The sequence below is a fragment of the Candoia aspera genome, chromosome 1, assembly GCF_035149785.1.
Source record: "Candoia aspera isolate rCanAsp1 chromosome 1, rCanAsp1.hap2, whole genome shotgun sequence".
Lineage (NCBI taxonomy): Eukaryota > Metazoa > Chordata > Lepidosauria > Squamata > Boidae > Candoia > Candoia aspera.
The window spans coordinates 278,720,595-278,741,864 of record NC_086153.1 but is presented as its reverse complement, the minus strand read 5'-3'; the positions used below and the strand labels follow the sequence as shown (position 1 = coordinate 278,741,864).

Genomic DNA, 21,270 nt, shown 5'->3' with positions numbered 1-21,270 from the left:
CCAATGGCAAACTACTTCCTACTGCTGCTCAGAAAGCTACATGGATATGTTCATGAAGTTACAAGGAGTACAGCTGGATTTGAGGGCATCTTTAATTTAAATTTAATCTATGAATACTTCAGCAACATTAAAGGATTTCCCAAACTGTGGAGCTCAATTATTTTATCTTTTACCCACAATTACCTGACTCACCATAAAGCCAAGTCAATATTTTAAGCCACTGTTCAATGAACAAAACATATTGACCAGATTTAAATACTGTGGAGTCCCTAGTGCTCTCTGAGCTTGGTTGTTTGCTTGCAGACATTTCATTACCCGACTAGGTAACATCATCAGGATTCACATACATCATCGGAAGCCATAACATGGAATAGTACAACTTCCATTTGCTCAAGAGCTTTCTATGGCTCACTGAAGGCTTCCATCCAAAAGTGGGTGCTAGGGCCCATTTTGTAAGAGATTTTTTAAAGGGGAAAAGCAAACAAGCCACATAATGATCTAGGGTTATATGTGAACCAAACCAATGTTACTGAAGATTCACCAGTTAGAGTTTCTCCTCATGAAGTTAAATTTTATGAGGGATGCTTGCATATAAATTAGTCTAAACACTGTACTGTGTCTATCTATTGATGGATTAACAGTTTTTTCAATACAAGAGTAAAATAGCAGCTTAACTTTTGCTGAAATGGGTGGGAAGGCACAGATTGAAAACTTCTAACAATTTTACATAATTATAACACAATATAAGCAGAAGGATATACAGTATTGTAATTTTAAATGCTAAAAACCTATTCAAAAATAGTCAGTCTTGCTCAATAGGTTGACTATACTGCAGCTCTTGCTGCAGATTTAAATTCAAGGTTATCTCTTGCAACAAGAGTGGTGCTCTTAACCTTCACTTAAATTGGTGAGAGGCAGAATAACATCAGTGTCATTGTGAAAAATATCAAGTATAGCTATCTATGATTAAAATGAGTACATTTCTTATTCTTAGACCCCCAATCTAGTTAGATAATACTGTTTCTTTAAATCTTCCCTAGATTTTAGGAAATAAATCCTAAGGTTATTTTTATAAGTTCATAGTTGATTTGATTTTAAGTGCCTATACTATACGATAGTGACTTTTTACTCTTTTTCCTGTGCTATTGATTAAGTTTACTTCACTGTTTATGTTATTTTTATAATATTTTTAATAACTCTGCAATCTGTCAAGAGACATTTGGCTACTGGATGAATTAGGCAACAAATATATAAATAAATACATTTATTCAATAAGTTTTTAGTTTGCCCTGGAGTTTTGTGCTGAAAGACAATGCATATGTGTATTTAATGCAGACATGCTATAAAGCAAGATTGTTCAACTCTGGTAAGATTACAAACCTTGGTAAACCTTTGCCTTGTTCTTGTTTTTTCTTTGTCACTTGCTGAATGACCTGCTCCCACTTTACATTCCTACGAGACACACTACTGATAATCTGCCGCAAAGTAGGTTTCAGACCAGATTCTTTTTCTGTCTCGTTCTTCCGGTGACCACTCACATTTCGAATGCGCCTTGCGTTGTTGAGATTTGGCTCAGGCAAATGAGAGCTAGTTTTATTTTTCAAGCTGGTGCGCCATGTCAGGTCTCTTTGGAGAGAAGCTGGGAACCCAAGTTTACTCAATTCAGGAAGAAGAGGGCCTGTAGACTGCCCTGTAGTACCTTTCGGCAGCTCATGATTTAAATTATCTCCATCGTCTTCTTGTTCGGGAGCATCACTTGATTTTGTAACGTGTTCATCACCATCTTCTTCCAAAGTTGTTTTCAAATCAGTATCTAACTCACAGGGACAGTTTGACAAAGAGTCTAGGGTCTCCATTTGGAATTCAGTGTATTTTTTATTAGGACTATTCAATTCTTCTAAGTTTTTACTATTTTTAGCTACAATACGATCAATACAAGATGAGTAAGAATTTGAGTAAGTATTTTTGCTTCCTGTTTTATTATCATAGTTCTTGTTCTCTAATCCTTCAGTCTGGACGTCGTATACCCTCAAAGCATGTGAAGAACCTTCAGTTCTCCATTCTTCATTCCCATCAGTTTGAGTATCTCCATTAGAGCTTGAATTAGACTTTTGAACAGAATGGCTACACTGGAGTTCTTCTTTGGCCTTTTGTAATGCTTTGTTTAGGCTTTCATTGCTGCTAAATAGAGATGTGTTCCCTTTTAAACTGTTATAATTACATGCATTACTGGTCAGCTTGGACCTATTGGAGGAATTGTTAGCCTCTGTATTCAGCTGACTCTGGCATTCCTCAGAAGATGAGGATAGTAAGACATGGGCATGTTTCAAGAGATTCTTTGACTTTCTTCTTTGAGAGGAAGACTTAATATCTGGAATAGCCAGAAGTGGGGACTTCAAGGATGGCATCTTGCTACTTTTGCTTTCAGCTTGACCTGATTCGTTCTCACTTGTGCAGGCTGCTGGCCCTGTGCATGGTGCAACTTTAGTGGATGCCACACTGTTATTTGAGGATACCGAACAAGCTTCTTCCCATTTTTTCACTTTGGGGTTGTTGGTTTTAGGACCTGCTGATTCTGAAGACAGCTGAGACAATACTTTCTCTGATGTTTTAGCTACATTTTCTTCAAACAGTGGCTGCTGCTCTACAGTTTTCTGGGAAGGATAAGGAGCCCATCGGTTAGTCTTTTCTCGAGAAGGGCTACTGCACTTTCTACTGGCTTTGGAGTTCTGCTCAGAAAAACTAAAATTTAGTAACTGATCTGAAGGTAGCTGATCACTTGTAAAATCTACTAAGCAGTCAGGATTGTCATTTTCATTATCAAAACCTGTATGATTTGCCACACCCTCCTGCCATTGCCATATATAATGTTCATTATTGTATTTATCCTGTATACTTTTTATTTTTAACCAGCAAGCATCCATGTTGTCTATCTGAGAACTATTGTTTACAACTCTATTTCTTCCAATGTTCCATCCATTTCCATTTTGTTGACCAGGTTTCCAGTGCCCCCCTGCATTTTTCGATTGCCACTTGGAAAATATATTATTTGCTTCAGAATTCCAACTGGAACTTCTTCCCCTACCACAATGATGCCAACCTGATGTGCCACCTCTAGCATTCTGATGCCAAACACCTCCAATGTTTCCATAGTTATGGAATCGATTTGGAGGTCCTCTGGAGCCATTCTGATGCCACCCAAGTCGTCCTCTTTGGCTGCTGAGATGTCCGTTTGAGTTATTAGAGTTCCTTGCAGAGTGGATGAATTTTCCTTGCTTGGGATTTAAGAAACTATCCTTTTCCCAGTTCCAGTCCCTCTGTGGTGGTCCATGATGCCACCTTGATGATGTATCATAAGCATCTCGGTTTTGATAAGAGAGTCTGTCATCAAGTCGCCTTTGCAATCTCCTGTCATCATTTTCTGCTTCACGGTTTACATGACAAAATTCACTTGCCCTACAAAGACACAAACATTTACATCTAGTGAACAAAGACACAAATATTTATATCTAATGATTTAGTGATCAAATTTGTAACAACAAAAACTTGTAAAAACTGTAAGATCCTGTCTTAAATCACTTTAAAGAATCCAGTTGTATATTCTTCGTTAGTTTCTTTGCTCACTAATGTCAAGCAACAGTTTCTTCTAAGTCTAAGGAAGTCCAGAGTGGTCTAAGAAAGACCACAGTTCATATGAAAGTCAGCTTGAATTTACCTTTCACTTTCAAGTGGGAAAAAATCTGCCAGAACTTGAAGCGGCACTTTGTACATAAATCACTCTTGACTGCTATTATTTTTTTACCCCAGCATATCAAATAAATCTTTGCTGCATAATTATTACATTCCATTGTTGACTGAAATTAAGATTACCTGTCATCAGTGACATGACAATGATGAAAGAACTCATCATGCATTATGGAAATATTTCCTTACTGAGAAAATCAGGAAAATAGCACAGAAAGAGAGATGTTGTGGATCTTTAAGAGAGATACTGCCTCTACCTCCCACTTCCAACACATTGGTTAAGTAAAAGATTCTGGAAGCATACAATGTCCTCTAAATAATTATTTAATGAACTACAGAATAGCCCTCAGATCTGAATTAACTCCAAATGAAGCCAAATCAGTTCTAACCAAGAACTGCATTGCACAGTAATTGTTTTCCCTAGTTTCCAATAAGAAAACAATTAGTTGCATAGACCACATACAATGTGGGAATGTGCTAACTGGTTGTCCACTGGACAGGGCTTCCTCCAGAAAGCAAACACTCAGTAGTTTATTTATCTATTTATCAAACTTTATCATCGCCCATCTCCCTCCCAAGGAGTTTATCATACAACTGTCAAAAGGGGAATGTTCCCTTTCCAGTGGCAGTATAGTACCTCCCTGAAAAAGGAAGTCAAATGCCAGAAAAACATTATACTGTTAAAAAAATAAGAAATCAACATGATTATCTCCCTCATTCCCTATAACCTACTGGAGGTGTAAGAGTAAGAAAACTTCAACTATGGCATCTGACAACCCCTGTTCAGGGGAATGCTGAAGGTTTTAAGTTCTGTATCCTTTTTCAACTTTGGGAAGACTCCCTAGGAGTTCCATAAATAGAAGTCAATTAGCTGTGGCTCACTGAGATTTCAGGATCAGCTTCCTGTGGGGAATGGCAGACTGAGCAGTACTGCTTTTTTAAGCAGCGCCGATGGTGCAGCATTTCTGGGCGCAGGCTGGGTCCCCGCAGCCTGAAGAATTCTCCGGGTAAGGAGAATCCAGGAAATCATCCCTTTTGTTCTCCGGACAGCATTTTCTTGCAGGGGTGTGTGTGTGTGTGTGTGTGTCACAGAACAGAGTCTCTGCAATCAATCCGTGACTGAGAATGCTGGGAGGTGTGGATGTCATCAAATTCGGGGCTGCACTGAAGGCACAAAATGGAGACTAAATCTTGGCACCCCATTTCTAAAACACCAAGGGTTTTTTTGTTGTTGTTGATTTGTTACCGAAGAGAGGCCTTTCACAACAAAGAAATGCGAAGCTCTTGGTGATTTTCATTATTTTTGGAATTTATTAATTTGGAAAGTTGGCTTTTTTAATATTTAAATTCTAATATTGGGATTTGAAGATTTTTGCTGTTTTGTTGCCATTTTCTTAATGTTTTGAGGATTATAAAAGATTTATCTACTTTGTTGAATCTGCAGAGTTGAATTTTGAGCTATCTGCCTCTGCTTTCCTTTAAGAACGGCTTTCGTTTACATCTTTTTTCTCCTGATAGCACACTGTGGAGAGACATGGAAGAAATGAAAGCGATCTTTAAAGAACTCTATCTTGACATCACCCAAGCCCTGGATCGTCTCCTAGAACCTGTGGGGTCTAAAGCCTACCAACAACTTGAAAAAGAAGACAAGAGTGAAAACTACTTTGAGAGTAGTGCTCTTCCTTTAAAGAAGAAAATGAGGATTAACGTTTCCAAGTCAAAAGTGAAGGGAGAAAAATTGGACTGTGAAGAGTTAGCTTTGATTCCGAAGAAAGAAGAGTTTCAGGCGCAAAGGGAGAGATACGGTTGGCTGTATTCCTGGAAAATCAAGATCAAGAATCAAGGCTGGCTGCTGAATTTGAGACTTGTAAGGGGAAAGCTCTGTGTATAATACTGAGATATGTAAATGCCTTAGCCTATTTTGAAGTCGGATAATTGTTTAAATGTATTTATCAGGATGGACGTTTTTGTTTTGGGGATAATGATTTTACCCTGGGTAAAAGGACATTAAACAAATGTGGATAATTTATTTTTTGTTATTTTTGCAGGCAGAGAGGAGTAAAATTTTAGTGAAGTAGGACAATATTTGAGAATTTGCTTATTAGGCAAATAATTATGTTAGAAAAGGTTTATTCTTTTTTTAAGAAGAGGTAGTTTGTTTTAGAGGCGAATGTCATAGAGATGGGAATGCTTTATAGAAGTAATGTTTAACTTAGTTTAAATTAGAGTAAGAAGTTGATAATAAGTTATATATATCTTTGTTGTAGAAAGTCAGAAGCCACCATGTAATAGTCTTTTCTGTATTTTCACACTTTTTTAGTTTTCCTTTTTCTTGTAGTATTCGTTGTTTCATTCTTTTTAGTTTTTATGTATTTTATGTATATGTTAAAAAAACAATAAGGCTTTATTTTTAAAAAAAAGAGATTTCAAGGAGATCACTAGATCAACGGTTAGAAAAATTGTAGCCCAGTAATATAAGGTTAGGTTAATTCCTTTCTCATTTCCTGTGTTTAATTCTACCAGGAGAATTCTGGCACCTTTTCTTGAATCCACAGAAAAAAGAAAAACATGTTCTTCCAGCCAGTTTTATTGTTCTGAATACCAAAATAAAACAATGTAACAGATACAAAAAAGTCCACCAATGTTATTCAAGAAACAGACAATCACAATAGGCAGGAACCAAAATCCTCCTGACCCAATGCCTGGGGGAAAAGCAGGCAGGGTCAGGATCATCCCTAACCCTGGGGACAAGCACAGCAACAAAAAAGGCACACTGCCTGGGTCGCAAGATGGCATTATTTAAAAGATGGGACCCTGTCAGCTCTTATCTGTCAGCCCAGGCCCTTTGTCAGGAGGATTTGGATTCCCACCTGTCTGCTCTCTGTCAGTTGAATAGACGTGGCAGATTTTTTAAAGTATCAGTTTTATTACATTTTATACTTTATTTATGGTTGATATTTGCTATTCACTGTTTTATCTATATGCTGCCCTCAGCTGTTTTGAGAGGGTGGCTATATAAATTATGTAAGTAAGTAAGTAAGTAAGTAAGTAAATGCATAATATTGATTGGGATAGCTCTTGTATAACTTAATAATAGATCTGTTGTGTAAATGGAAGGCACCTGTGCCGAAATTCACTTTGTGGGGTACATTATTGATTTTTTCACTTCCATATATAGTCTCCTTCTCCCTCCAACCCCAGGGAAGGAGGGAGGGAGGCATAACACTTTGAAGCAGGGGAGAGTGGAGAGAATTGGTGACCACACAAACAAAATTCTTTCTACCATACAGAAGACTATAGATCTGCAACTAAACCAAAGAAAATACATAGTCTTTAAATTGCATATTACTAAATGTAATGAAATGAAAGCCATGAATCTTCATGTGCAAATTGTCTGAAAGGATGTTTTGTTTATGGCACTGTCAAGAGTAAAGTGCTGAGGCTGTCACACTGTCCTGAAGTTTTGGCACAGCAATTCTGAGAGCCTTCCCAGGCTTCGCTTAAATGCCAATCACAGTGGAATTCAGTGCCTGTACTTTCATGTTCATACAATCTGGGAAAGCCTGCAAAGCAGCTGCACCAGACCTTGGGGGAATACGTAACTGCCTCAATCTTTTGCAAAGCAGTGCTTTACTCATTGGGTTGCCACCACTGAAACTTCACTCTGAATGAGTTGCACAGTTCTCCTATTCCAAAGGTTGAAATATGGTGCCTACTTTTACAGGAAATCCAAAAGAACAGAATGCTAGAGTGAAAGAGATTCGTTAGAAATGCATTTGCATCTTGAGACACATAGATGGTAACGAATTTAACAGAATTCTTTAAAAAATCTATAAACTGTAGTTCTAGGTTTTACATATACATAAAAACTAAGGGTGAACATCTCTTTCCACATATAAACCAGAAGCATAGCATACTTTCAAATTATTTTGTATAATATAATAAAATACGTTATAAATGTGGCAGAATTAGTTACTGTGACCTGGACAAAAGTTTGTAAAGTGCAATAGGCATGTAATCCATGATTGGAGAGTATATTTATAGAAGAATCTTAATACCTATATTAGGTATGTTTAAATATAAGTGGCAAAAATAAACCCCCAGCTATTTCATGTAGAGCCACATCAATAGTAGTTGGGTTCAGTTGTTAATTCAGAAAGCAATATTCGAAAACCAAACACTTATAAAATCATAAGCTAAAAATAGCAAGTTGGTCAGTTGTTGGAACTCTCTCAGTTACATGCAACTGGAGACTGCACAGAAGGCATCCCTCCGCTTTCAAAAGCATTTCCTTATGTTCAAAGAACCATAAAGAACTCTATACGGCGCATATTAATGAAATGTGGGAAAAAACTCACCGGTTTTGCTCGTTTCTTTGCTGGATTAACTGGATAAGTTCCTTGTCAAAGTATTCCCCATCAGCCTCTTCTTTTTCTTCCTCAGCATCATGGACTTCAACGTTGTCTTTGTGCAACTGGCTGGAGATGTGCTTGGCATATGCTGACAAGCCCACCACTGTCACCCTACACACCTGGCACTCATGATTGCTGTCCCTGGGGAAAGAAGGAGAAGGGGGGCACTCAATTCTTCCCACAGGCATGGCAAACAATGCTGATCTTAATTCGGTTTCCTCTGAATGAATATGCCTCAGTCAACGAGACACAAGAACTAGTGATTTAACTTGAAGTTAAAAATAAAAGCTATTGATTTCTAAGCTTTTTCTTTTGAATTCACGTGGCTGTTTCTTGGTGAATTTCAGATTTTTTTTCCAACAATCAAGAGGTAACAAACTTGATAATAGGCAATGGGTCATCTGGGATTCTTCTTGGATTGCTGTACTCAAAATCTTGTGAAAGGAAACATCGTGGAGTAGGAGATGGCCGAGTAGGGGGCTTGCAGAGCTAGCTAAAGCTGCTCTAAAGCACCTCCATGGTGCCAGCTGCACTGGGGAAACCAGTGTCAGAATCTAGAATTAAGCTCTGTCTCAGCTTTCCTCAGCAGAGGAGGCGGGGGAGAAAACGTCTGCAGCCAATCTTAACACAGTGAAACCTAATTCGGGACAACTGGCACAGTGGCCTGGAATTCAAAGACTGAAGGGAGTCTCCAATTCACTGTACTTTATTTGGTTCAGAAGATGCAAGTTGTCCATTCTCTACTTTGCAAGGGTTATGCTAAAAACACAAAATTATTTCAGCTGGAGGGAACAGACAGCTGCCAGACAAGCGGCCAAGAAATAAAAATCCTACCTATTTAGTTTCCAGAGTTGGAAACTTACAGGGCAAGAAGCAACCTAGGAAGTCTAGGGTGCTAATGTAATGCTTTGAAGAGGGGGCATTCTTCATTGCCAAAATAGGGCCAGAAGCCCCCATAACTTATTAAGATTAAAATAAACTTTTTCTTTAACTTTTATTTTTTCAGTAATTTTCCAAAACTTCATGAGATTTTATGATCTCATATGAGAATGCCAAAATCTTGCAGGATGTCAGTATTCTTCTGCAAAAGTTAGATGGGCAAAATCTGAAAAGCTTTCAGGGAATTTGGCAAGTGCACCCAAGCCATCACAGAAACTCATGAAATGACAGCAAAGGTCTGAAAACGTTCAAAGACAGCGGCTGGTAATCTCCTCGCAAAAATAACAACAACAACAACAACAAAAGAAGCTGAATAGTAAAATTAGTGCATTTTGTGATTATGGTCTGCAGTATTTCTACCAAAAAAATAAAGACATAATTGAAACTGTTAGTCCACAATTCCATATATTCATATAGGATATACTGTATAGCAGGCAAAAGGGGAATACAACCTTCAGAGAGAAACTGATGGCTTACTGCAAAGTGAATTGGAGCTCTGTGATCTCCTTTCTATTTCCAAATGGAAAGGGGTAAAAATGAAATTGAGTTCAGAACTCCAAATTTAAAATTACAAGGTTAAATAAACTTTTTTGAAGAGAAGAAAAAAAAAATCAGAGACCAATACTATCCCAAACAGAGATTACATTCTTACACATTCTACAATTAAGTATTGGGAACCCTTGTGCTAAGCTTTTAAAAATGTTTTCTTGATCTATTTTAAAGGGACAACAAGCATAGTTTGGATAATGTGTTTTACTTTAAAGCTTCATGCCACCATTAATTTATCGTGTGGGCATAGCACAGCTGCAAAACCATCTGGCCAGATCATTCTTTAGTGATGTGATTGAAGCCCCCATTTCCTGGGCTACAATCATCTTTGCTATTCTATGAAGAATTTCCCTTAAAGGAAATACAGGCTTAAGAATCTTCTTCCACCTCTGCAATTTGAAAAGTGTGAAAGACAAACTGATGGGGGAAAAACCTTCACCCACTCACAGGACATGAGACTACATGCTTCACTAAGGAATTGGCTGATTGTTAAATAAAGCACAGTCTTCTTTTTTTTAAAAAGGCTTTATAATGGAGTTCTGTACATTCTGCTAATTCCTATATAAGTAAACACTGAGTTTTCTTAAGTTCATCTCAGTCTTGCAAGCCCATGGGGTTGGAAATCTGCACTGCAGTTCCCCACAATCAGCAAATCAATTTTGGGGGGAAAAGAAAGAGGATCTCAACAGCAGGATGTGATATGACATGGAGATCTGCATGGTCCCCTCTTTTAAACAATGCCAGAAGATGTGTCTGTTGTCACAGTACTTGCCCTATGGAACAGCCTCCCCCGAGAATCAGAGGGCCTTGACCTGCCTGGCCTTCCGGAAGGCTGTGAACATCTGGTTCTTTCCCAAGGCATGCCCCCTTTTTTTTCTCTGCTTGGATTATTTTAATTTTGTCTAGTTAAGGGGTTCTTTTATACTGTTCTTTTTTTTAAAAAATGGGTTGTTCACTGCCCAGAGTTATGTACTGTTTTTAAGATGAGTGGCCATATAAATTGTCTAAATAAATTCATAGCAAAAAAAGAAAAAAGTTTCTTTAGACATATCCATGCACTGAATGTACCTAGAATAACAATCTTGATCTCAACCAAAATGATAGAATTAACTCAGAAAGGTTACTGAATTCAAATGTGTATTTGAGAGATATTTAAATTCACAATGTTTCAATTATTTTTAAGCAAAACAGGCACTAAGTGAAATAATATTATATATTTTGTGGTCTAGAAACCTACCAACACAAATCTTCCCCAGTTTCACATTTAATATACAGCTGCAAGCACTGTATGAACTGTTTCAAGGAAACTGATACTGGAAAAGGTGAATTTTTGCTAGCATTATCAATTGATTGGCAGGTTACACATTTAAGAATCTTCTCTGCAGAGATGTTAGTATTGTTAAATATCACAGATATCCAAAGAACTTAATGAGGACTGAGTTGCTTCTGGATTTAGATGAAGAGGCCTCCTTACACCCTAAGAAGCAGACACATCCCAATGTATCACACAGACTGATATAAATGGATCACATTCATACCTGCCCAAATCTGAACATTACAGGGGTAGAGCAATCACAGAAGATGGGAAAACCAAATACAAAGCTAAATTAAGAGCTTTCCTGATGTTCCTGTTTATATTATACACGTAGCCCATAAAACTGGTCTATCCATGTGGTTGGTAAGAGTTGATGCTACCTTGATGGCACATAATCAATTTAAAACTGGTAATTATAAGAACCAGTTGTTTAAAATTATTATTCTAAAAATTAGCTGGAATTGCAAGCTCAAGTTACACAGCTAAAGTTAATGTTGGTGACACTCTGCTATCAAAGCCCTCACCCTTCAGCTGTTCAGCAACGCAACAGATGGATCCTTATTGCCAAGAACAAAGTCAATCTGTTGTAAGATTCAGTTTCAGGAGTGAACAAAAATGACTTCTCTGGATTCAAGGAGAGGTGACTGTTAGATGACTACCTTAAAAAACAATCATTTATTTATTCATTTATTTATTTATTTATTTATAACTCTAAAGCTGCCTTTCCCAATTAGGTATCCTCCCTAAATATTGGGTATGACTCCCTGAATTCACACCAGAATGCCTATATCCGGAAGGCACCAGTTGTTGAATATACTTTAAAAAGGTATAGTGGAAGGCTGAGTTTCCATACTGAACTGACTTACAGTTTTGTTAACTGTATTTGGTTGAATTAGCCACAACTGTTTGGGTTCATGTTGCATTAAGCCAATATACTTTTGCCTGCAACCAACGTAGCGGAGTTCATACTGTTTCCTAAGCTAGATAGAGTACACAGTATGGCTTTATGCAGTGTTTCTCAACCTTGAAAACTTTATGTGTGGACTTCAACTCCCCAAATTCCCCAGCCAGCATGCTGGGGATAAAGCCATAAGGTGTACTCTATCTAGCCTAGGATACAGTATGAACTCCACTATGTTGGTTGTATGCTGGCAACCAAGCATGCTGGCTGGGGAATTCGGGGAGTTGAAGTCCACACATCTTAAAGTTTCTAATGTTGAGAAACACTGGCTCAGCGCAATGAGCGACTACAGACTCACTTTTTTTATTTTCCTGTTTCCAACTTTAAGTACTCCAGATGTGTTGGATTACAGTTCTCAGAACTCCTAGACACAGCAATTGTCATGAGTAAGGATGGCGAGCAGGGGGCTCTCACCCAGACTGTCAAGCGCATGCGTAGCACTGAGGAACTGTTCAGCCATTCAAAGAGACACAGATCGGGACCGCCTTAACCTTTGGGGTTTATATGGCTGGGTTTTCCCATGCTTCCTCAGTTTGTTAGGATTCTTGTTAAGTACTACTAATAAATATTAGAGACCAAGTCCTCGCCTCAGTGTGTTTCCTGGTAATCAGGACAGCAATTTTAGAAGTTGAATTTTAATACACTTGGAGGACACCAAGTAGAAGGCCATTTGACAATAAGAAATTAACCGTGGCATTAAAAACAGAATCTCAGAAATTGAAGGAGGAACTTCCATCCCTCTTTTATTCATGAGTTAATTAAGGTAGAATCTCTTTGAATTTGAATCTCTTCTTCCGGGGGTTTTTGCAGCCCAGACTGAGTTGCTGATAAGCTACTAACAAATTTCTGTCCCTTCTATTGGTTGTTTATGTCTAGAATTCCTCCTATTTCTTTCTCAGTCTCCTCACAACTTCTCACAATCTCCTGGCCATTTCAGTCACAGTTAATTGCTGGAACTTTAAACATTATGACGTATTTAAAAATTTAAACACATTTTAATTGCACCAGTATTATAATAGAAAGATTTTATTTCATACGATAAGAGTTGTTTTGTACTTGATTAAAGTGAACATGAAATGGCCATTGTCGTAGTCATACCTCCCCTTGAGATTTTCAAGTTCCCGGTGATGAAGCATACTTCTCATGTGCTCATCCATCTCCTAAAAACAGCGAAAGAAAGAAACCATAAATAGGAAGGAAGCTATTTATTTGTACATAAACAAATCTCACCAATATATCCTTTTCTTCCTCTGCCAGAAATGTCATCCAATAGACATTTTTCATCCTTTTATGGATTATCTATTTTGCCACTGTAGTTCGAGTGTCACACATATTTATAGAAAAACTGATATTCAAGGCAGCAGAAACAGTTTCTTTTAAATATATGGGCTAAAAAAAGGAGGTCTGGTTTTCTGCTGTTTATTAGTACATTATGTATGCATTATATCATACAATAAATGAGCCACCTAAACTACATTTTTAAGTAACTACCCAATGGTGTCTTTCCACTTACAGAAAGAATTTGCAAATAGATTCTTTCTTTTCCCTCCATGTCTCTGTGCACCTCCAAAATCTACTATAGAGGGCTAGTGCACAGGAGTGTGGAAAGAAAGATTAAAAGAGAGGCCCTGCTCACTTTCTCAGGTCAGCGTAAAAAAATCCCCATATGAAAAAATGTGTACTTTTAATCATATGTTTATGTTTATAACTGTAAACTACTTAGAGATGTATGGAATATGGCAGAACAGACATACTGTTATAACAAAAGTAATCTAGTATTTGAAACCATGCCAGATTAAGAGACATTTTAAATTATTCTAGGATAGCAAACTCACTATCGGAGCAAGCCTTACCCAGTTGACATGATACCATATAAGCACAAGGAGGAAGCATCAACAGGCTTGGAGAGGTAGAATGATTCCTCAAGATTTGTAGCTTCTAAAGTAGAGGTATTTTATGGGCAAATCATAAAAGGCCCATAACTACTTGAGTTAGCACATTTGGTCCACCTGTAGATTCCAAGTGGTCTTCAAGGGCAGCCCCATGTGGAGTGCAGTGAAATAGCCCAAACAAGAGGAGTCTAAGGCATGACTGACTAAGTCAAGGGCCTCCCACTTCAGGAATAGTCATAATTGGACACCAGATGTCGTGCAAAGGCCCCCCTTGCCATAGCTGCCAACCTGCTCTTTGAATAGCAGCTGTGAGTGAAGAAGGATCCCCAAGTTACAAATCAGTTTGGCTAATAATTTTGAATAAATAAAGGGAGAGCATAAACCCATCCAAAACTAAGGATCCAGATGGCTTCCTAACTCAAAGCCATTCTAGCTTGCTGGGATTGATCCTAAGCTTGTCCTTCCCATCCAGACTCTAACAGCCTCTGTGCATCAGGACAGTACTGCATTGCCTGGATGACCTGGAGTCAAAATGTAAAGCTGGGTATCATCACTTCATGTTGAGTGATGCCCTCCCCCAACAGTTTCATGAAGCTGTGAGACAGGAGCAGAGAAGATACCATGCTGTGAGGCATCCACACTCAAGAGGCCTCAGGCTTGACCTCTCCTCCACCCACCACTGCCCCCTCCACCCACCACTGCCCATTCAGGAAGGAGAACCCCACAATACAGTGCCCCCCATTCCCAACCCTTGAAGGCAGGCCAGAAAGATGCCCCCCAGGAGTGCCCCCCAGGAGCCATCCAATCAGAGAAGATACAATGGTGAATAGTTCAGAACCTCAATACTAGCATTCCCTATTGGAGCTGCTGCTAATACGTTTTCTTCTGCATTTACATTACGTAATGTTAGTCCTATAGAACCATCTCCTAAGTGATTTGCTCAGATAATGAAATCAGTAAAAGAATTTTTGTCTGTGTTTTGCTGTCATCTGAATTATGCCTAGTAGGAACACACAAACTCTGAACAGCATGTAGGACATGAAACACATGGCGCTGGGAGACATTTGTTTTCCTCTTTGCTATATCCTGTTTTGTTCCAGCAAGGCACTAGTTCTATTTCATTTTGAGTTTTCTAGAGTAGAGATGCATAACTGGATGCTCCAGAAATATAGACAACCGTTGAAAGCTTCTGAGAACCACTCAAGAAGTTGCCACAAAACTCTATTTTTTTACTGTGACAAAACGTGAATTTATTATTATACAGGGAGTGATTAAATCAACTGTATTTAATTAATAGAAGCCTCTTCCTACTTTTGGAGGGTAGCTGCAAGCATGTTATTCAAACATCAAGTGTGGCCCTGGGCTGGAAAAAAAAAAATAAAAGCCTCTATGTTATTGTACAACACATCACGCGACATGCTGGGCTTGAGGAATCCAAGGCTGGAGTTAAAATTGCGGGAAGAAACATTAACAATCTCAGATATGCAGATGATACCACTTTGATGGCTGAAAGTGTTATTGTATGGCTGCACTGATTATTTCTGTTTATTGTTGTGAACTTAGAAAAGTAATTATTACGATCAATAAAAGGTACCTTGAATACTCTGGAAAAGTAGGCTTTACATTTTCTAACCAATATATAAAATGAAGATTTCTTGGAATGGTGTTGAAATTTTAGTTTACCTTTTTTGAGCTGTATACAATGTGGCACAATATACATTTTCGTTCTCGGACCATAGTGAATTCTTCAGAAAGATCTTATCCTGTCCCTACAAGGAGAAAACAGAATATTCATTAACTCTTTGCCAGCTTTATAAGTTTTCAAAATGTCACTTATAATGAAGGCAGAACTATTCAACTCAATAACCATTTTATTTCCATTTTCTTATTCACATCTTTACGTCTAGAGAAAGACATAAATACCACCTTGACTGAGATATGTTTTTCACAGCAGCCTTGTTTGTTAACTCTCCATCAGTCTTGAAGTCAGGATTCAGAGCCTCATAGATTTGATTAGAAGAACAATAATGTGCCCTACATGGGGCTGCCCTTGAAGAGTATCTAGAAGCTTCAGTTAGTTCAAAATGCAGCAGCCCACACAGTTTTGCACAAATTTAGGGATAATAAGGTCAGTAGAGTAGGCTTAGCTTATTCCATCAGTTGGCAGGCTAATTAGAAGTGACTCTTACCAAGCAGATCTAAACTTACACCTGCTTTGGCTAATTAGAAATCCAAGTGTATCTAACTATGACTGACTGCAAGAAGAGCTTAAGGACTCCATTAGCTGCCCAGTCAACTTCAGCCACATACAGGAGAGGGCTAAAAATACTACCCAGATTCAACTGCTATTGGCTGTCACTATGAAAAAGCAAGGGCATTTTTTTCCTCTGCAAAGAGACTGCTCAGACTGCACTCTAAAATTAAGGTTCCTAAGCTCTCTTGCTAGTCTACACTCCACTAGAGAAAAATAAATTGTGGCTCCATAATGTGTAACATAAAAACACAACCATGTCATCAGAGGCATCTTAAGGAAGGAAGGGAAGAAATATTAATTATTTTATTAATTAGTAATTATTAATAATATAAAATAATTAATAATTAATAATGATAAATATTATTAAATATTACTAAAGGATGGCAGCCAGGGAAGCAAAATAAAAAACTTGTTGTACACTGATGGCATGTGCTTCATGGATAATTTTGCTCTATTTGTGATACCCTATGAGTCCATCGGACACCCTTCCAAATTATTTTATAGTTGCACTACTTATATCACAAAGACCCAGGGATATGGATCACAATGGACCCCAAGCCAACAGGGCTACAGGAACAGCAGCAGGAGGGCAAAAAACAGCTGAAAAGAGGAAGGTATCAAAAGAAGGAAAAATGGCAGATAGATGCCATTTCCTAGGAGTGATAGGGAAAAAAATCCTGAGCCTGCAGTCAGCAACTGAATTAAGCAAATTATTATTATTATTATTATTATTATTATTATTATTATTATTATTTATTAAACTTGTATGCAGCCCAAATCTCAACAAATCTGGGATGATCTAGAATCACTCCCTGTATAGCTCCTATATTCTATAAAACATTTAACTGCTGATATTTATATATTTCTCTGGCGTGGGCTGGTCCATGAAGTCATGACCAGTCAGAAGCAACTGAACAAATAAACAACAACAATTTATATATTTCACAGGTGTCTTATTTTGGTGGGGCACTATGGTGTTTTGGGACACATTTTGCAGCCTAACTTGAAACAGAGGCCACCCCCAACTCACTCTGCATAACAAACACTCTCTTCCAACAACCTAAGAGATGGCTTTATACATGGACTTCACCAGATGGACAACATCGAAATCAGATTGACTACATCCTTTGCAGCCAAAGGTGGCAGACATCTATACAGTCGGTAAAAACAAGACCTGGAGCTGACTGTAGTTCAGATCACGAACTTCTTCTTGCACAATTTAGGATCAGACTAAAGAGATTAGGGAAGACCCACAGATCAGCTAGATATGAGCTCACTAATATTCCTAAGGAATATGCAGTGGAGGTGAAGAATAGATTTAAGGGACTGGACTTAGTAGATAGGGGCCCGGAAGAACTATGGACAGAAGTTCGCAACATTGTTCAGGAGGCGGCAACAAAATACATCCCAAAGAAAGAGAAAACCAAGAAGGCAAAATGGCTGTCTGCTGAGACACTAGAAGTAGCCCAAGAAAGAAGGAAAGCAAAAGGCAACAGTGATAGGGGGAGATATGCCCAATTAAATGCAAAATTCCAGAGGTTAGCCAGAAGAGATAAGGAATTATTTTTAAACAAGCAATGCGCAGAAGTGGAAGAAGACAATGGAATAGGAAGGACAAGAGACCTCTTCCAGAAAATTAGAAACATCGGAGGTAAATTCCAGGCAAAAATGGGTATGATCAAAAACAAAGATGGCAAGGACCTAACAGAAGAAGAAGAGATCAAGAAAAGGTGGCAAGAATATACGGAAGACCTGTATAGGAAGGATAACAATATCGGGGATAGCTTTGACGGTGTGGTCAGTGAGCTAGAGCCAGACATCCTGAAGAGTGAGGTTGAATGGGCCTTAAGAAGCATTGCTAATAACAAGGCAGCAGGAGACGACGGCATCCCAGCTGAACTGTTCAAAATCTTGCAAGATGATGCTGTCAAGGTAATGCATGCTATATGCCAGCAAATTTGGAAAACACAAGAATGGCCATCAGACTGGAAAAAATCAACTTATATCCCCATACCAAAAAAAGGAAACACTAAAGAATGTTCAAACTATTGAACAGTGGCACTCATTTCACATGCCAGTAAGGTAATGCTCAAGATCCTGCAAGGTAGACTTCAGCAATTCATGGAGCGAGAATTGCCAGATGTACAAGCTGGGTTTAGAAAAGGCAGAGGAACTAGAGACCAATTTGCCAATATCCGCTGGATAATGGAAAAAGCCAGGGAGTTTCAGAAAAGCATCTATTTCTGTTTTATCGACTATTCTAAAGCCTTTGACTGCGTGAACCATAACAAATTGTGGCAAGTTCGTAGCAGTATGGGGATACCAAGACACCTTGTCTGCCTCCTGAGGAATCTGTATAACGACCAAGTAGCAACAGTAAGAACAGACCACGGAACAACAGACTAGTTTAAGATTGGAAAAGGAGTACGGCAGGGTTGTATACTCTCACCCTACCTATTCAACTTGTACACAGAACACCTCATGCGACATGCTGGGCTTGAGGAATACAAGGCTGGAGTTAAAATCGCTGGAGGAAACATTAACAATCTCAGATATGCAGATGATACCACTTTGATGGCTGAAAGCGAAGAGGAGCTGAGGAGCCTTATGATGAAGGTGAAAGAAGAAAGTGCAAAAGCTGGCCTGCAGCTAAACCTCACAAAAACCAAGATTATGGCAACCAGCTTGATTGATAACTGGCAAATAGAGGGAGACAACGTAGAGGCAGTGAAAGACTTTGTACTTCTAGGTGCAAAGATTACTGACTTCAGTCAGGAAATCAGAAGACGTTTAATCCTTGGAAGAGCAATGACAAATCTCAATAAAATAGTTAAGAGCAGAGACATCACACTGACAGCAAAGGTCCGCATAGTTAAGCAATGGTATTCCCAGTAGTAACATATGGCTGCAAGAGCTGGACCATAAGGAAGGCTGAGAGAAAGAAGATAGATGCTTTTGAACTGTGGCGTTGGAGGAAAATTCTGAGAGTGCCTTGGACTGCAAGAAGATCAAACCGGTCCATACTACAGGAAATAAAGCCTGACTGCTCACTTGAGGGAATGATATTAAAGGCAAAACTGAAATACTTTGGCCACATAATGAGAAGACAGGACACCCTGGAGAAGATGCTGATGCTAGGGAGAGTGGAAAGCAAAAGGAAGAGGGGCTGACCAAGGGCAAGATGGATAGATGATATTCTAGAGGTGATGGACTCGACCCTGGGGGAGCTGGGGGTGTTGACGACCGACAGGAAGCTCTGGTGTGGGCTGGTCCATGAAGTCACGAAGATTCGGAAGCAACTGAACGAATAAACAACAGCAGCAGCATGCAATGGTGGCATATGTACCCATTCACTTTTTGCCTTAGCACACCTTGCAACACTGGCCATAATAATAACAGAATTTAGGCAATCTTTCCTTTATGTATTTAACATTCTGGGTTTTGTAAACAGTAATGCACACTCATAGTAACAGCTAAGATTGAATAATCACACATAAATTGCTATTCAGACCCACTCAAGTAATGTTCTGTAAAGAAAAGAGAGTAATCAAAAGATCCTAAAGTGTGCACACTCTTCAGAAGGGTTATCCAATACTTTTCAAAGAAGTATGAACTGTAAATACATATATAAAATAAGAAGGATCTTATTTAAAAATATGGCTACATTTAAATATACAAGCAACTTTTTAATGATGTTGGAATTTATGATAACACAGTAGTTCAGTGTTATATCATATTTTGTGATATGAAACAAGAAGTAGAAATAAGTTATATTGAAAACTATTATTCCAGATTGCACTTCCTCACATTTGATAACACAATTCGTTTTACCCATAGATACCTTGTCCTGTACTGACTCAACCTAATTTTATGAGTTTGCAATTACACTGAATCATTAACTAACCTCACAGGCTGAATTCACAGAACACATAAAATTAAAAATGATGTTGGTTAATTTGTAGCTCAGTATATCAAGTGAACATACTCCATATGGAACTCTAAAAAAGTTTCCAAATTGTATTCAGCTATTATACCAGTCCTCTGGAGTGCGATCCAGCAAAATTAACCACCATCCCCATATTTATGCTGCTGTGTGAACTGAGAATACAAGGAATGTCTTTAAGTATTTACTGCCTTCCCTTTTGTTCCAGTTAAAAACTGTTTCCTTAGTGATACTAATCCTTTGGATTCTTAGACACCTGAATTGACTCCAGTGTACTTTGCTAAGAACTACTGAAACAGGATGCATACAGAACCATTTACCACAGCACCGTTTTATTAAATTGCAATCCAAATATAAACATTTATCGTGCTTTTCTTTCTTGGATGCTCCCATCTATGCATGCAGCACAGAAGTTATGAAAGCTATAGCGGAAGAAAACCGACTTTTGCAACATTTCCGAAGTTTATATATGGCTACTGATACTGTTTTCCGATAATGTTATGATATAAACACGAAGAATATCAACTTCTTACACAAACGGGGATTCATTGTGCTACAGTATCAGGTACTCGGCTGCTTTTCAAACTTCTGAAGTTGGTTCCTTATCGACCGATCCTCAAAGATTATTTACTTTCCAGCCTACTCCAAGGGAAGCTTCACCCCCACACAATTGCTATGAATCAACAACCCTCCAGTCCGGTACTTAAGCTCAGCTTCCATCTCACACGCTGAAAGGTGGGGCAGTATCAGCCCACCTCGTGGTACTCACAGATCGTATCCACCTCATCCAGCCGCGAAGCAGGAACCCATCACCCAGCAAGATGGGCTACCGAGACTCCGCCCATCTCCGGAGCCGCCTCCTCCGGAGACCTGCAAGCTCGACCCAAAAGAGAACCGCGCCACAGGACGGGAAGCGTTCATGTTCTCAACCAATCAGAGAACCAAATCCTCTTTTCGTATGCATTCTGGGAATAGTAGTTTGCAATTCAGAGAAGCAGGTTTGGCAATACCATAAAAACAGGAAATGAGCCCTACTCAATGAACCAAAGAAACAAAGCGTGAGGCATTTTGGTAACTGTAGTTTTTTTTGGGTGGGGGGTATTTTTGGCAGCAGTATTGGGCTTACACGTCGAGCAATTAATCAATTCCGTTCCGACTGCTTCTGAATGAAATTTGCCTGGAGGATATAATCTCCTTTGCTCCTTGCAAGAGAAAGATATTATTTCCAAATGAAAGGCATTGCTTTAAACCAGTGCTTCCC

At 38.6% G+C, this 21,270-nt stretch overlaps 1 protein-coding gene across 3 annotated transcripts in view; it reads right to left on the bottom strand.

Annotated features, from left to right (window-relative positions):
• ZNF106 (zinc finger protein 106) overlaps positions 1-20,893 on the bottom strand; it is a 56,853-nt gene extending 35,960 nt beyond the window's left edge. For all 3 annotated transcript variants that reach the window (XR_010066893.1, XM_063289888.1, XM_063289889.1), the window contains exons 1-5: positions 20,779-20,893; positions 15,496-15,581; positions 13,019-13,080; positions 8,103-8,297; positions 1,381-3,456 (exon numbers count right to left, since the gene is read on the bottom strand). Coding sequence is in view for 2 of the 3 variants with exons in the window: in XM_063289888.1 (XP_063145958.1) it covers positions 1,381-3,456; positions 8,103-8,297; positions 13,019-13,080; positions 15,496-15,549 (2,387 nt within the window). In the remaining variant the exon portion in view is untranslated. The remainder of the gene's footprint in view (positions 1-1,380; positions 3,457-8,102; positions 8,298-13,018; positions 13,081-15,495; positions 15,582-20,778) is intronic.
• Positions 20,894-21,270: the final 377 nt, after the last annotated feature.